At 37.2% G+C, this 18,001-nt stretch overlaps 1 protein-coding gene across 1 annotated transcript in view; it reads right to left on the reverse strand.

Annotated features, from left to right (window-relative positions):
* Positions 1-18,001, reverse strand: part of DTL (denticleless E3 ubiquitin protein ligase homolog) — a 50,850-nt gene that overhangs the window by 19,123 nt on the left and 13,726 nt on the right. The window contains exons 6-11 of the mRNA XM_061383574.1: positions 12,415-12,480; positions 11,043-11,155; positions 9,731-9,804; positions 7,926-8,029; positions 7,520-7,624; positions 2,832-2,944 (exon numbers count right to left, since the gene is read on the reverse strand). Coding sequence (XP_061239558.1) covers positions 2,832-2,944; positions 7,520-7,624; positions 7,926-8,029; positions 9,731-9,804; positions 11,043-11,155; positions 12,415-12,480 — 575 coding nt within the window. The remainder of the gene's footprint in view (positions 1-2,831; positions 2,945-7,519; positions 7,625-7,925; positions 8,030-9,730; positions 9,805-11,042; positions 11,156-12,414; positions 12,481-18,001) is intronic.

Genomic DNA, 18,001 nt, shown 5'->3' on the forward strand with positions numbered 1-18,001 from the left:
TATAATAAAAGTGTTATCATAATGATATGATTTCACTTTTGAAAACCTCCCTCTACTTTTAAATAGGAAGAGGAGACTATTAAGTCCAAGGGACATTTACATCTATGCATTCTGGGAAAGGTCAAAACACAAAAAAATTGTCTTCTCTTACAAATTTTAGTTGTTACAGAATAAAGGCTTAACTCAAGGCAGGAGAAATTCCTAAGGTAAAACTCTCAGAACAATGAAGGTACCTTTAGAAGCAACTGGTCCTAAAGTACAGACCTCATAAAACATTTTGTATACTTGAACAGGCAAAAAAGATCAGCACCTTTCCTCAAAAAACCTCCTTACTCTGCCCCGTTAGAGACCAAACCTAATCTTCATTTCTGCCATGAGATCACTTACACTTCCTAAAGTGTCAGGCTCAATGTTTCGCCAGTCAGCGGTAGAATGACGGTGCCAAATCAGTTTATTTATAACCACTTCAATACTATTCAGGGGCTCTATCAGAAATGAACCAGGGAAGGGGGGCAGGGGTTAGGGGAGGACAAGGGGTAGGCAATTAAACAAGAAAAAAACATAATATTACATGTTTTTACTCTTGGGCCTCAGTGTCAGAAAGCCTAACTAAATTACCACATCTCCTTTTTGCTGGGCAGTAATTAGGACGGGAAGGCTATTCATTCTCTTCTGCCCTGAGATCTAAAACTTCATCTTTCACCCCATTTTCTTGTGCCCATGGGCTTTTTTGGCATAGGAAAATCCTTATACCTGAGAGAATTCTGACCTAATGGCCTGACTACTCAGCTTGTGTGTAACTGTTTTTAAATTACACACTACATTCCACCCCTCTTTTCTTACCATGGAAAAGGAAAATTGAGCCACCTCACCAGGCAAATTCATTTTAGGAGCAGTAAGTTTGCCAAGATCTCAAATATCAGAACCTGCACACTGAGTTATGTGTGGACAGGCAGGAGAACATCATGTCTGAACCACATCACTCAGCACTGACATGTGACCCAGCCTAGAATTCAGAAAGGGTCACCCATGTGTGATACCCACTGACTGGATGTTTGAAAATGAGTTACTAATGAACAGCCAAGTATCTTTACTGCTTGTCTTTAAGGAGAGAAAGCATCCCTCAACCCAGATTTTCTGGAACCAAAAAACAAAAACAAAAACAAGCAATCTTTTGTATCAGAGCTAAGAGGAACTTTAGAAATTGGCAATAAAAAAAAAAAAAGAAAACAAAGCCAGAAAACAAACAAAAGTATTGGCAATAAACTATAAATACACACACACACACACACACGTAACTATATAATTAAAAAACTGATTTTAAAATATGATCAGTGCCTAAGTTGTTTTTTGCATAATCCTTTATTAATGCTTTTTGATATGTTTGCAATTTTATTTTCAAGAAAAAAAATTTAAAAGATACTGACCTTGGTAGGAATAAAATCCTCTAGCTAAGTTGGGAACCAAAGCAGAAAAAGGAATGTAGGTAAGATAGTGAGGGAAGGAAAAACCAGAAGATAATAAATATGCAGCATAAGACCAGATTATGAAACAGAAACATCAGTGCTAGTCACATAAAGTTTAAAGCTCAAGTAAGAAGAATTTTATAGACAAGAAGTTATGTAAAACTCTTATCACAAGATGAGGGTCTCAAGTATATATTTTATAAGAAAATTATTTAAAAATACAGTAGGTATGTGTGAAGAAAAAGAGGCAAGGTCAACAAAAATGCATCTTGGATAGAACAATATCTCCACCCTGTGATTATCAAGGTTATTGTTACTAAAGCTTTTGAGAAGGTAGTGTTACATTTGATCATTTTTTAGTACCTCCCTCAGGACTAGTTGAAATTAAGCTGAAGAATTATTCCTCATATCTGACAAGATCTACCCTTGTCCTGCATTAAAGATATGACTTCCTAGAAGTTGGCAGGACTAAAGATGACACAAACTGTCTCCTGAAAAGGGATTTAATAATACTGAACCTACAAGTCTATGAAGTTTCAGTCACTATGATTCTAAAATCTAAAATCAATAGACTTTGATCATTTATTTCACCAATGTCTATGACATTTATGAAACTATAGGGCAATCCAGAAGATAATGATTTCTAGCCCTAGGAAAACACCTTAATGGTCTTTTTCTTTGAACTCAGACATTTCTATAATTAATTATTCCACAAGAGCCATTTTCCAGTGGTTAGGAAATGCTACTTGTATTTCAGTTTTCTCCTCTTGACTTCAAATGAATAGCTTTAAATTTCTTAGCCTATAGTAGCTGCTTTAGAACCACTATTTAAAATGAAAAAACAAAAAATTATAAATTCGTGTAACAGAAATGGGGAATCTGTAAATAAATGAATAAATAATGCTATTAAAGAAATACAAAACTGACAAAGCAGCCACATCTACTTTAATAACCTGACAACTACCCACTTAGAGGAGAGTAAAAAATACAATTATTCCATGAACATTTTTGAATGAGTGTTTTGTGCAAGGCTCTATGGGTGACTGGCGTGTAGGATTCAAATACTGTGCTCTGTTACTGTTCCAAATTTTATGAGAGTCTGAAAACACAGGGCAGTAAGGCAGTACAGCATGTTTTTCCAGGAAGCAGGACAAAGTATTTAAGAGTCTTTTCAGTCTTCTGAATTCTCAACTTCCTCATAATCTGTAAATCTGCTGGAGGATATGGATTTAGATTTCTGAGAAGCGTACAGTGAAAGTATGATATATTTTGTCACAGTCAGGATGAAGTTTCAGCTGTATTTAGAGGCAAAAAGCAATTTTTACTTAACATCTGATACAGAAAGGCTAAAGTTTGGTAACTTACCTTCCAGATGTAGGCAGCTTCATCACTTGAGCCACTGACTAAAAACTGGTCATCTGGACTAATACTGGATTTAACATAAAAGGTAGAGTTCTGATGTCCACTGAAGACAGCCACTGCCAGAAGGAAAAAAATCAAATTACTTCATTTCCAGTGTTCAAATAAATGCAGACAGTATACATATCCTAATAAGTTTATTAATGTATTGACTAATGAAGCAGATGGTCAAGTAAGTCAGCAGTTTAAAAAGAACTGGACAGTGGCAGAAAAAGAAAGGAAATCCTAGGAAAAGGCTTTATATTAGACCCAATCTCATGATCTAAGCCCAAATACTTGGTATGGAGTTAGCTATTGAGAAGAAAGGGACAAAAAATATTCTCAAAGGAAGAACAGAGTCAGTGTCCAATCCTTTAGTAAAAATGCCTTTGTCAGACCCTCTCTTTCCACCCCAGGCTAGGTTTTTTCCATTGCATTAAACATTGGTCTTTCTTCCTCTTAAAATAACTTCAAACCTCTTAAGGATATATTTCACAAATACCTTTTTCTTTCTTCACTAGACTTCAGACTTTATAATGCTTTACAGAGGAAATCTTCAAACATTTGTTGTATGAATAGGTAAAAATCAGTGAAAGGAGAATTAAGATTTATGGATAGTCTATCTGAGATGCGGTAACCTTTAAACTCGACTTTAAGTAGGCTGAAGAGTAGAAGTGGCCAATGAGGTAAACTATATATTCATATATAAGATACTCCAACTAGGTTAGGTTTAGACTTCTCACCATCCAATCTAGGAATCTCCTTAATTCCATCCTAAGGAGACCAAAAGCTGAGGCCTCAGGCATTAGAACTCTACTAGGAAATTAAAGGAAAAACATCTCGGTCATTGGAAAATTTAAGGATACGTTCAGGAAGGAAAAAATACTTCACTGCAATCTTCTAACGGAGGGGGAAAAAAGAATTATTATTGGAAGGACTGATGTTGAAGCTGAAACTCCAATGTTTTGGGCACCTGAGGTGAAGTGCTGACTCATTTGAAAAGACCCTGATGTTGGGAAAGATTGAGGGCAGGAGAAGGGGATGACAGAGGATGAGATGGTTGGATGGCATCAGTGACTCAATGACATGGGTTTGGGTGGACTCCGGGAGTTGGTGATGGACAGGGAGGCCCGGTGTGCTGCGGTTCATGGAGTCGCAAAGAGCCGGACACAACTGAAGACTGAACTGAACTGAACTCAACAGCTTTCTATAACTACTCACAAAAATCTCTTCCTTTTGCCAGAATAAAAAATTGGATTAAAAAACAAACTTTGTATTTAGAGCTTTTCAAGAAAAACCCTGCATGTCAAATACACTGCCACATCAAATACTGCAACTGTTAAAGTTAAGCAAGACATGAATCAATTCAGATACATGTATTATAGAGTTACTATGACAGATAAATCCTCACAAAATAAACAGGATCCTTTATTCTGAATACAATTCCAAAACTATAATTGTTCATCTTTCTCAGCTCTTAGCTATGAATGGAAAACTAGACCAAATTTTCCACTAAACTCTTAAGTATTTATTGCCCTCTGCTGGTCTAAGAAAGCCAACATAAAGTTTATAGAAAAAAATCCTTCTAAACCTATATTGGCTTTAATTAGTTTAATTGTTGACAATTTGGGCTCTTAAAATGCTTCATTAGGATGCTTCAATTGCCAACATCTGCTGGATCATCGAAAAAGTAAGGGAGTTCCAGAAAAACATCTATTTCTGCTTTATTGACTATGCCAAAGCCTTTGACTTGTGTGGATCACAATAAACTGTGGAAAATTTTGAAAGAGATGGGAATACCAGAGCACCTGACCTGCCTCTTGAGAAATTTGTATGCAGGTCAGGAAGCAACAGTTAGAACTGGACATGGAACAAAAGACTGGTTCCAAATAGGAAAAGGAGTACGTCAAGGCTGTATATTGTCACCCTGCTTATTTAACTTCTATGCAGAGTACATCATGAGAAACACTGGGCTGGAAGAAGCACAAGCTGGAATCAAGATTGCCTGGAGAAATATCAATAACCTCAGATATGCAGATGACACCACCCTTATGGCAGAAAGTGAAGAGGAACTCAAAAGCCTCTTGATGAAAATGAAAGAGGAGAGTGAAAAAGTTGGCTTAAAGCTCAACATTCAGAAAACTAAGATCATGGCATCTGGTCCCACCACTTCATGGGAAATAGATGGGGAAACAGTGCAAACAGTGGCTGACTATTTTTGGGGGCTCCAAAATCACTGCAGATGGTGACTGCAGCCATGAAATTAATAGATGATTTCTCCTTGGAAGGAAAGTTATGACCAACCTAGAGAGCATATTCAAAAGCAGAGACATTACTCTGCCAACAAAGGTCTGTGTGGTCAAGGCTATGGTTTTTCCAGTGGTCATGTATGGATGTGAGAGTTGGACTATAAAGAAAGCTGAGCACCGAAGAATTGATGCTTTTGAAGTGTGGTGTTGGAGAAGACTCTTGAGAGTCCCTTGGACTGCAAGGAGATCCAACCAGTCCATCCTGAAGGAGATCAGTCTTGGGTGTTCACTGGAAGGACTGATGCTAAAGCTGAAACTGCAATACTTTGGCCACCTGATGCAAAGAGCTGACTCATTGGAAAAGAACCTGATGCTCGGAGGGATTGTTGGCAGGAGGTGAAGGGGATGACACAGGATGAGATGGCTGAATGGCATCACTGACTCAATGGACATGAGTTTGAGTGAACTCTGGGAGTTGGTGATGGACACGGAGGCCTGGCGTGCTGCGATTCATGGTGTTGCGAAGAGTCGGAAACGACTGAGCAACTGAACTGAACTGAAGATGCTTCAGAGTTGTCCTTATAAACATCACTTAGTATAATAAAGTGCTGTGAACTAAAGGTATAGAACATCAAGTACTGACTTCAGGACCTCAAGTTTTGAAAAAGACAAGCAATTACTAGATCTCTCTTTCTCTCTCACACACATATCTGTCAATTTCTAAGGAACATACCTATCTGCCTACCTACCTACCTATCTATATATGAGAGCCAATAAAACAATTTCAGGAGTACAGAGGAAAGGTTATTAAATTATTAGTTAAGTGGCCTTGGGCATATTTGTTTGATGGCAGAAGAACAACTAAATTTAAGGCCCCTTTTGGTGTCACACATAACAAAATGATCTTGGACATCTGATAATATAATTAGGCTTTCATCTTCTAGGGAAAAAATTTGAAGAGTTTGTTTTATATGGTTAAATAAACCAAGAGTTGTTCAAGTTCTAATTTCAATCAAGGAGATAGCAAGCAAAGTTATAAAACCTCTTTCCTTTTCTTGTTTACATTCTTACTCTTGTTTAGACAACATCAGACCTAACGCAGGGCATTAAAAATGCCATGTATGATACTGTCATAGGTATTGAAGTCCTAATAATGGCTTGGGGTCAGTCTTAGGAAACTTCTGTAAATGCCCAGCTAAATTCTGCACTATTTCAAGATTTCTTTTTTATCCATGTATCTTACTTTAGTGGGAACTGGGTAGTTGTAGGGATTGGTTATAGAATTCTAAGTCTTTTTCTGACAGTTATATATGAGAAATAAGTAGGTAGGTTACAAGTATGTAGCTTGCTTAAACAACTGATAATGTCCTCAAGATGATGTAACTCTAACCATCTTGAAAGTATGCTTGAGAAACTAATTTTTTAAAATGTCATTTATTAGCTTTATATATTCCACTTATAAATATATGTAATATATATAAATATAAAATATATAAGCTTTTTATAGTCCATTTATAAATTATATATTCCACTTATAATTTTCTTAAAGAGAAAAAAAATGAGATTAGGAAAAACATCCAGAGATAAAATAGCCTCTGTCCAACATTAATGAGAAGGCTGAGGTGGGTAGGGACTATTTTGAGGGCTTAAAACTAAGCCCCCTAACTTTAACAAATAACCCACATACAGGACAAAAGGTGAACAGAACAGCCTTCTCTATCCCACAAATATTGAAATAATCTTAAGTATATCTGCTGCTGCTGCTGCTGCTAAGTCGCTTCAGTCATGTCCGACTCTGTGCGACCCCATAGACGGCAGCCCACCAGACTCTCCCATCCCTGGGGTTCTCTAGCCAAGAATACTGGAGTGGGTTGCCATTTCCTTCTCCAATGAATGAAAGTGAAAAGTCAAAGTCAAGTCGCTCAGTCATGTCCAACCCTCAGTGACCCCATGGACCGCAGCCTTCCAGGCTCCTCCGTCCATGGGATTTTCCAGGCAGGAGTACTGGAGTGGGTTGCCATTTCCTTCTCCAATGAATGAAAGTGAAAAGTCAAAGTGAAGTCGCTCAGTCGTGTCCGACTCTTAGGGACCCCATGGACTGCAGCCTACCAGGCTCCTCCATCCATGGGATTTTCCAGGCAAGAGTACTGGAGTGGAAGGGGCATAATTTCGGGAAAGACTTACTATTAAAATTAAGCCACCACATGGAGCAGGATTCTGTTCACTTGTGAAATCACAAGATAAGTACACCTATGAATTAAAACATCACTGGAGCTAATCAAAGACCCCAAAGCCCCTTTATGTCTTCATAAATTCAGTACAAAAAACACAAACAACATTAAATTATCATTAATGAAAAAAACCCATATTATTTTTAGGAAAGAATTTGAATGACTAAAACCCTACCTGGAGAAGTCTTTAATCCAGTCATATTGAACATGTAGATGTTGTCATCTGTGCAGTTAGCAAATAAAGTGGAGCCAGTAGAATCCAAAATCAGACTTGAGTATCCTGGAAAAAGGAATGAGTTAGCAAGGGCTGATGACAGAGTAGATCAGAGGTGAAAATGATCTTTTTAGATCATTTCATTACAAGTATCATCCCTATTCTGATTCCCCCAAATTTCTACAAACCAAAATTATTCTTCTAAGTTTTTGTAACTTCAAAAAGATACTTTCATATACTAGTTTCTCAAGTCAGCTGAGAATAACAGTTGCTGAAAACTAGTTTGATATTTATTTTAAAATTTTGACAAAACTTACATATCCAAAAAAGCCCTACAAAAGAGTCCTACAGAATGAATAAGGCTTACCTAGTTTTCGAGTGCTGCTACCTGGGTACAGGAAAGACTTGGATGCTATGGGTTCCTGTCGATAAGCAGTATAATTCTTACGTAAATCCCATATTTTGATTATGCTAAAAATCAAGGTTAAAAAATAGTTATTTTGTAGTCCTTTTCCAACACCAATCAGTTTCAACTACGTTTGAATGTGAAATGACTTTTAATCTAATTCCTCTGGCACATCAACCAGCTACAGTGAGGATATTTCATTGGGAAATAGATTGAACTATCTCATACTCCTGTCTCTAATGTCAGGCTAACAATTCTAGCAGAACGGAAACAGATGTGTTCTGACCCACAGATGGGTTTCCCTGAGTTTACTTGAAAAGAGCGGAAAAGGAAGATGAAGGTTGAGTGCTGATAGTCATTGTTTCATTGTTTTCAGAAAAAAAAAAAAACAAAAAAAAAACCACACACTTCCTAAGCCTTTAACATTCCGCATGTAACCTTTGACATCATTAAGTACAAAACTGTGTCCTTATGGTTGTATCCCTATACATTAATTCTTTAAGAAATGTAGTCTAAACAAACTTTCCTGTGAAATAGAGTATTTTTACATTTCACCTATTGGGATAATTTTCCTAATTTTCAAGATCTACTTTGTAGACAACTTGAAAACACAAGCTTGGTTATAAGAGGGCAGTATTCCTTGGAAAGAAAGCTTTCACAAAGAAAGCCATTTGCAAATATAACTAATAATCTTTAGATAATCCTTCATTTGTGCCTGAGAATTTGGTCCACAGAAGAGTTTTAGTGTTTAGAGGACACAACAGAAATCTTAGTTTATTAAGCCATTATATTTTTAAATTAAAATTTTTGAAGGGAGGGATATCTTGGGAGATATAATGGGCAAAAAGAGGGCAAAGAATAATATTTTAAGAAGAAGGAGCCCCTGTACTCAATGAACTTAAATTTCAACAAAGCAAAAAATCAAGAAGTATCACAAACTTATATGGAAGTATAAAGTTCCCAAAATTCAGACCAATCATGGATGGAAAGTATGTGTAAGTCCTTAGGCCTTAACATCAATCTAGTTAGAGTACTCCCTGAAATGCCAGTTACATGCCCAGAATCAGGTTCTGTCTTTTAGGATACTACTGAACTAGAGAAGACAAAACCCAAAATATAGGCATATCTCATTTCACTGTGCTTTGCAGATATTTCATTTTTTCACAAATTGAAGGTTGTGGTAAGTCTATAGGTGCCATTTTTCCAACAGCATCTTCTCATTTCATGTCTCTATGTCACATTTTAGTAGTTCTCCTAATGCTTCCATTTTTCATCATTATTATTTTTGCTATAGTGATCTGTGATGTTACCATTTTAATTGTTTTGGCATTTCCCAGCAATAAAATATTTTTAAATTAAGGTCTGTACATTGACATTTTTAGACACAATGCTATCTTACACACAACAGACTATAGTAAAATATAAACATATCTTTTAAATATAATGGGAAACCATTGATTAAATTACGCAGCTCACACAAGCAAGTTACCATCAAGCTTCTCTGTAACAGCAGCAGCAACAGGTGCCAATGCTGCTCCTAAGTGCTAGACAATGTGCTAACTGTGACAATTATCTCATTTAATTATTTGAGCAAGAGCTCTAATAACTAGATATTTTTCAGTGTGATCTAGAGTTCTTCTCAGCTGGGTACTATGTTGAAATTTAAAAGCACGCACATTAAATTACAATGGGATTAGGTGACTTCTCTATCACAGTTCATGAAAGATAGCTCATCAAAAGAACCAATAAATAAAGACTCTTCTTACCCATCCACAGCTCCTGCTGAGACTAATGTGTTCTCATCCTGAAAGAGGACCACAGTAACACTCTGCTGGAAATCCTAATAGCACAAGGAAGAAAAAAAAGAAGGAAATCCTATTTGGGGTATAACAATCTTCACTATTAAGAGGCCAAGGCGCTAAAATGATGCCTTTATCCCCTAAACTGAACTAGACTAAATCTTTCCCCTGCAGTATCAGTCAAACATATACTGCAGACCAAGAAGTAATTTTAGCAAGAAAATGACCTAAACATCAATTTATATCATACTATGAACATTTTGACTTGCATTCAAGAAAAAAACTGGTGATTAACACAGTATTTTAGTACCTAAGTCTACTTGCTATACTAAAAATCATTCCTACTGTGTATCCTTAGGAAACTCATTTAACTTGCACATGTTTCATCTGTAAAATGTTGATATCTTTCCAGATTATCATATAGGAGTGTCTTAAGAATTACAGATAAAAGATGGTTACGTGCTCTGAAAAATCTAAAGGAGCAAGTGGAATTTTACCTCCTAATCGATGCTAAGTTTTCTTGGCCCCAGAATCTGATGAAATGTCTGAAAAGTTACTCATTTTAACTTTATCTGGCCTCCAAAGACTACATACTAACCCTGTCAGTTTCCATTCATGCCAATGTAATTTAAGTCCTAATGTTTTAGCAACCACACATCCCCAAAATATTAACTTAGACCCTACAGAACAGGAATACTAGAAAAATAAATTAAGAAACACTGATAATTTCTTTCTTTTTTTTTTAAGAAAAAAGCTATATTGTGGGCACTGTTTGAACTTTGACTGTAAAATGCTAAAGAGGTGCTTATATTTTTCCTAATGTTTCTCAAATATTTTGAAATCTTTTGCCAAGTATGTTAAAAAAAAAGAACATAAAAAAACTCACATCTGTTCTGCAGTTAGTATTATGAAAACAACAACAGGGATTCCTTTGCCCTACAGAATATGGCACCATGGCACTTAATATGCTTTTTAAACCACACATCTCCCTCTCCTAATGAGTTTAGATGATGTGCATGCATGGAGGTCTCTAGGTATGAGTTTCAGGAAACTGAATTTTTAACATATTTCCCAAGTGACTCCGTTGCACCCTAGAGTTTGAGAATTGGTACTGTAAGTACTGAATGAGTATTAAACAATAAACCACTGATATCAAGAAGAAATAAAGACTCTCATTCACTAACTGAATCACTCTCATTTTATGCCCAACAAATTCCCCAAATGAGACTCGATGATGCTGTCAAGATCTGCACACATGTACACAGCTATAAAACCTTACCACAGAAGGAGCAAGCCCTTTGGAATTCTGTTTCTTCTTAGGTTTTGAAGGGGTTTGCTTGTCTAAGGTATTATGAGCTCCACTGATTTGGTTCACTTGCCTGTAAAATCCATCTGAAAAATATTTTTTTCAGAACATAATTGGTTTAGGTTTCAGAAATTTATTCCCATGCTGAATGTAACATTTATATATAAGATCCCATAATTATACTGTTTTAAATTAGTAAAATTAGAAGCCAGCAGGGTCACTGTACCATCATCTCTTGTGTGAGATTATAATATATAGAAAGGAAATAAACACATGGATATTTATAGCAGCTTTATTCTTAATTGCCCAAATCTGGAAGCAACCAAGATGTCCTTCAGTAGGCGAATGTATGAATAAAAGTGTGGTATAAGTAGACAGGTGAGAGAAGGCAATCTGAAAGGCTATATATACTCTAGGGTTCCAATAATATGACATTCTGATAAAGGCAACACCATGGAGATAGTGTAAAAGATCAGTGATAGGCAGAGTTTAGGAGGGAGGGTATGATGACTAGGTGGAGCACAAAGGATTTTTAGGGCAGAGAAACTACTCCGTAAGATACTGTAATGGCACACACATGCCAGTTACACATCTGTCAAAACCAAGAGCATGTGTAATGCCAACAGTGAACCATAATGTTAGGTAAATAAGATGGACACTGGGTGATAATGGTGTATCAGTGGGTTCACCAGCTGTACCAAATGTCCAGCTCTGGGGCAGGATGTTGACTGGGGGAGAGACTGTGAGGACAGCGGGTATAGCCATACAGAGAACTCTGTACATTCTGCTCAGTTTTGCTATGTATCTAAAGCTGCTCTAAAAAACAGTCTATTACAAATAATTTTTTTTTAATGATGTAAGCAGGGAGACGATCATTTGTTGTTGCTCATTTGCTAAGTCATATCTGACTCTTTTTGCGACTCCATGTACTCTAGCCCATCAGGCTTCTCTGTCCATGGGCTTTCCCAGACAAAATACTGGAGTGGGTTGCCGTTTCTTTTTCTGATATGATCATTGCTTTCTGCTTAATGGCATTAGGGGGCAATGTGAGTATAATTAAATTTAATTTAATCCAATTCTTTAAAGTCCTCAAATTTTTAAAATTAAAATGAAAGATCATGTACTAATAATTGCAATCCCATTAATAATTTAGATAAATGGCATTATAGTTCATAAGGTAAATATGGAGGGTAATACTTGAAGAAATCACTAAGAACCTGAGAACCAGAGAAGAATTAGGGATTATGAACCTGTGCCCCCTGGTGGTAAACAAGTGAAATCATCAATTCTTTCAAAATTATGGAGCAATACCACACTTGTCAGAATTGAAATGGAACTAGATTACCTTTTTTGTTGCACCTGGTATCCCAGACCATAATGTTGCCATCTCTACCCCCTGTACAGAAGACAGCTGTAGACATATAAATAGTTTATCAAGAAGTTAACAAAACCAGTTAATGACACATATATTTCAATTTATTAATAAAGTTTCAAGGGTATCTAATATATGCTAGGTACTGTAATTGGCACTGGAGACTAAAATGATAAAATATACATTTTATCATACACAAATAAGAGAAAACAATAAGCTCAACACAAATAAGAGAAAACAAAGCTGTAAAGGGAAAGTATTAGAACTCAAAATGCTTACATTGAACAAAAACTTGATAGAATAAACCTCTAAGTTTTCCTAAAGTCACATGAAATACTATATTATATACTAAAGTTGTAGTAAGAATAATGATAAATAAGCAATAACCAAAATATACTGAGTCCTTACTAAGTTCTAGACACTATCCTTTTTTATAGATGACCTTTTTTAAAGAACACCTCAGTGAGAATTATTATCCCCATTTTATAGATGAGCAAATTAAAGCATAGGGAGGATAAGTAACTTGCAAAGATTATTTTTGGCAGTATGTACCTGCAGCCCATACTCTGAATTTCCAAGCTATATTCTCAGTATAAAATTATAAACTAGATCAATATAAAATTTGTGAAAGGAGTTGCCTCTGGGGATGGAAGAAGGGCAGTGACATTGGAGGAAGAAACACAAGAGGAACTCCAATTTACCTGTCACATGTATAGAACAGTCTTATGGACTCTCTGGGAGAGGGAGAGGGTGGGAAGATTTGGGAGAATGACATTGAAACATGTAAAATATCATGTAAGAAACGAGTTGCCAGTCCAGGTTCGACGCATGATACTGGATGCTTAGGGCTAGTGCACTGGGACGACCCAGAGGGATGGTATGGGGAGGGAGGAGGGAGGAGGGTTCAGGATGGGGAACACATGTATACCTGTGGCAGATTCATTTTGATATTTGGCAAAACTAATACAATTATGTAAAGTTTAAAAATAAAATAAAATTAAAAAAAAAATTATAATAAAAATTAAAAAAATTAAACCAAAAAAATTATGCTTCCTGTATGAGTGAGCACTTACCAAATTAATCCACATGCATTAACTTGCAGCCACTGTAGACAGATTAATTTGGTAAGTGCTCAGGTCAAAATACAAAAACTACTTGAGGGCCCTACAGACACTGAACAAAAATGGAACTTTTGAAGGAAGTCAACTGCTGAAGCAAGTGACTGGCCTAGGCTAAGGTACTGGTTTTTTGTGGTTTTACCTTGAGGGCAGCCAGAGTTGTACCATCAGGACCAAGAAGCTAAAGTACCAGTACAAAGACCACCTTTTGAGCTTGAGGAATTAGGAAAAGGAGAGTGGGGCAACGCGAGGTGTAAGAAGCAGGGAACCCTGGAGAGGGGAGAGAGTGGGAAACCCTAATACTGTGTTTATACTTAGTGCAAGTCTCTGGCTGACTCCTGAACCGTGTATGTATGAGCAGTAAGAACTGAACTGAGATCTGATCTTCTGAACTAACTGCTTTCCTAGAGGTTTGACCATGCAGTTTGAAAGCAATCAATCAATCCAGTCGCTCAGTTGTGTCTGACTCTGCGACCCCATGAACCGTAGCACGCCAGGCCTCCCTGTCCATCACCAACTCCTGGAGTCCACCAAACCCATGTCCATCGAGTCAGTGATGCCATCCAACCATCTCATCCCCTGTTGTCCCCTTCTCCTCCTGCCCTCAATCTTTCCCAGCATCAGGGTCTTTTCAAATGAGTCAGCTCTTTGCATCAGGTGGCCAAAGTATTAGAGTTTCAGCTTCAACATCAGTCCTTCCAACAAACACCCAGGACTGATCTCCTTTAGGATGGACTGGTTGGATTTCCTTGCTGTCCAAGGGACTCTCAAGAGTCTTCTCCAACACCACACTTCAAAAGCATCAATTCTTCGGTGCTCAGCTTTCTTCACAGTCCAACTCTCACATCCATACATGACCACTGGAAAAACCATAGCCTTGACTAGATGAACCTTTGTTGGCAAAGTAATGTCTCTGCTTTTGAATATGGTATCTAGGTTGGTCATAACTTTCTTTCCAAGGAGTAAGCATCTTAATTTCGTGGCTACAATCACCATCTGTAGTAATTTTGGAGCCCCCAAAAATAAAGTCAGCCATTGTTTCCCCATCCATTTGCCATGAAGTGATGGGACTGGATACCATGATCTTAGTTTTCTGAATGCTAAGTTTTAAGCCAACTTTTTCACTCTCCTCTTTCACTTTAAGAAGCTCTTTAGTTCCTCTTCACTTTCTGCCATAAGGGTGGTGTCATCTGCATATCTGAGGTTATTGATATTTCTCCCAGCAATCTTGATTCCAGCTTGTGCTTCTTCCAGCCCAGTGTTTCTCATGATGTACTCTGCATAGAAGTTAAATAAGTAGGGTGACAAAATACAGCCTTGACGTACTCCTTTTCCTATTTGGAACCAGTCTGTTGTTCCATGTCCAGTTCTAACTGTTGCTTCCTGACCTGCATATAGGTTTCTCAAGAGGCGGGTCAGGTGGTCTGGTATTCCCATCTCTTTCAGAATTTTCAGTTTATTGTGATCCACACAGTCAAAGGCTTTGGCATAGACAATAAAGCAGAAATAGGTGTTTTTCTGGAACTCTTGTTTTTTCGATGATCCAGTGGATGTTGGCAATTTGATCTCTGGTTTTTCTTGCTTTTCTAAAACCGGCTTGCACGTCTGGAAGTTCTGTAGAATTTTAAGCATCACTTTACTAGCATGTGAGATGAGTGCAATTGTGCACCAACTCTTTTCTGAGCAACATAATAGAATCCAGAGTCCAACATACCATTCCCAACGCACAGGGTACAATCTTAAATTATTTACCATATAAAGAGCCAGGAAAACGAGTCATTCTCAAGAGAAAAGAAATCAACAGAGGTCAACCTCAAAACGACCCAGATACTGATTTATCAGGTCCGGTTGTAAAACAGATATAACTATGTCAAGTGAAATAAAGAGACAATCAATGAAAAAGATGAGAAATCTCAGCAGAGAAACAAACAGAACTTACCAAAAACAAATACAGATTTTAGAACCACCACCCACAACTTCTGAAATGATAAAATTCACTGGATGGGCCTAAGAGCAGAATGGAGGGAACAGAGGAAAAAGTCTATGAACTTGAAGACAAATCAACAGAAACCATTCCATCTGAGGAAGAGTGAAAACTAAGACTGAACATTATGCTAAGTAAAAGAAGCCAACAACGTATTATATGGTTCCATTTACATGAAGGCATAATAGGCAAATCTATAGAGACAGAAAGAGAGACAGAAAGAAAGTAGGCTGTGTAAGGCTGGGGAAGACAGAAAGTACTGTTAATGGCTCTGTTGGCTCTGTTTTCTTTTTGGGCTGTTGAAATTGTTCTAAACTTGGACTGTGGTGATGACTGAACTCTATTAAAAAAAATTAAAAATCACTGAAACATACACATTAAATGGGTGAATTTTATGGTGTGTTAATTATATCTCATTTAAGAAAATGGAAAAAGATGAATAAAGCTTCAAGGATTCATGGGATAATTTCAAAAAGTCTAGTACATGAGTAATTGTGGAGTTCTAGGAGAAAAAACAGGGCAGAAAAAATATTTCAAAAAATAATGGCAGAAACCTTCCAAGATTGGGGTAAATCACGAGTTCAGTTTCAGATATGCTGAACTTGAAGTCCTAGCAGAAAAGTCAAAGTTGGAAATATAATCTGGTTCAATGTAAGTAGAGCAAAAAACAAAATTGGACTAGATGAGACCGTCCAGGGAGAAGGTACAGACTGAAAGGAAAACATGGGCAAATACCAAATTTTGGGCCATGCCAACATTTCAAGTTAGGTAAAGAAGCAAGAGTTCACAAAAGTACTTAGGGGATACACAGAAATACTGAGAACCAGAGGCAGTGATATCATAGGTTCCAAGGAAGAAAAAAATTCTCATGAGGTTTAAAATAAAAGGCCAAATGTACCAAATGTTGACCAAGTAGAAAGCAGGCTGATTTCAGGAAGAGAGCTGGGAATGGAAAACAGAACCAAACTGAACTAAATTGAGATGAGGACATTTAACCTGATTTTGATTACTCTTAAGAAACTTAGAAGAGACAAGGAAATAAGAAAGGGTGATAAGACAGGGTGATAAGATGTTCTTTTAGGGACAGGCCACAGATATGCTTGCATTTTTCCTAGGAAGAGCCAAGAAAAGGAAAACTGTGGAGACGTAAGTGATGGCATAAGGTCTTGGGGGAGGATCAAGAATGCTTCTCAACATTAGCAGCACGCTGGAATCCCTTGAGGAATTTTAACAAAACAGATGCCTGGCCCACCTCCAAGAGAGTCACACTTAATTGGTATTTTAAAAAAGCTCCCTAATGTGTGTAACTGAGTCACACTGTTATACAGCAGAAATTAACACAACATTGTAAACTTCAATAAAAAAAAAAACCAAAAACCTTTCCAGGTGACCAGTGAGTCAAGATTGAGACCCCAGTACCCTAGAAGAAAGACTGGTCTTAAATTGGAGAATGAAGAATGAGAAAGAAGGTACAAATTCAAAGATAATGTACGAGGGGTAATAGAAATATATTTGTAATTACTTTTAATTACCCACTAGTAGTTCCAGCAACCCTTGGACCACAGAAAAACACATCTGGGAGTAACTGACAATTAGAAATGAAAATATTTTCTGGGTTTTAAGGTGGTAGATATTTAGGAAAGGCAAATTACACTAGTATTAATATAACTATGTCCTAACAGGGTTATTTGTATCCTGCTCATGTAGGGCTGAAAGAACTTGATCATGATCTTTTCTACCACATTGACTACAACCGCTCAAAAACCAAGAAAATCGACCAAGCATTTATATGCTCCTCAGTTTTGCTTTTTTCATTTGTTGCTGTTGTTTTGTGCATGCATATTACACCTCATTTTTATGCTCATAAGGAGATCAAAGCATTCAATCCTAAAGGATATCAACATTGAATATTCAGCGGAAGGACCGATGCTGAAAGTAATACTTTGGCCACCTGATGTGAAGAGCCAACTCATTGGAAAAAACCCTGATGTTGGGAAAGATTGAGGGCAAGAGAAGGGGGCGACAGGGGATGAGATGGTTGGATGGAATCACTGACTCAATGCACATGAGTTTGAGCAAACTCCAGAAGACAGAAGCTTGGCATGCTGCAGTCCATGGGGTCACAAAGAGTCAGACATGACTGAGCGACTGAACAACAACAAAAATGGTTTTGTAAGTTAAAGAGGATATTTATCTCACTAAATGAACATTCAGGGAGATAAAAATGACTTTGCCTAAGAATTTAGAGGCAGAAATCACAATAAAACATGAGGTCTTCTATGTATGGTGGTAAAAGTATGCCCTGCACAAGAACACTTGGCTAAGGAGAAGGGGTTAAAATCTGTGTTTTAGCAATCAAACTAGATGGCCCTGGGGGCAGTGTCCCACCAGACTAATTCATACTGGGGCAACTGTGGACTACTGGGAGCCAAGATAAGGTTTGTGCTTTCTCTATGCA

The sequence above is a fragment of the Bos javanicus genome, chromosome 16 (assembly GCF_032452875.1).
Source record: "Bos javanicus breed banteng chromosome 16, ARS-OSU_banteng_1.0, whole genome shotgun sequence".
Classification (NCBI taxonomy): Eukaryota; Metazoa; Chordata; class Mammalia; order Artiodactyla; family Bovidae; genus Bos; species Bos javanicus.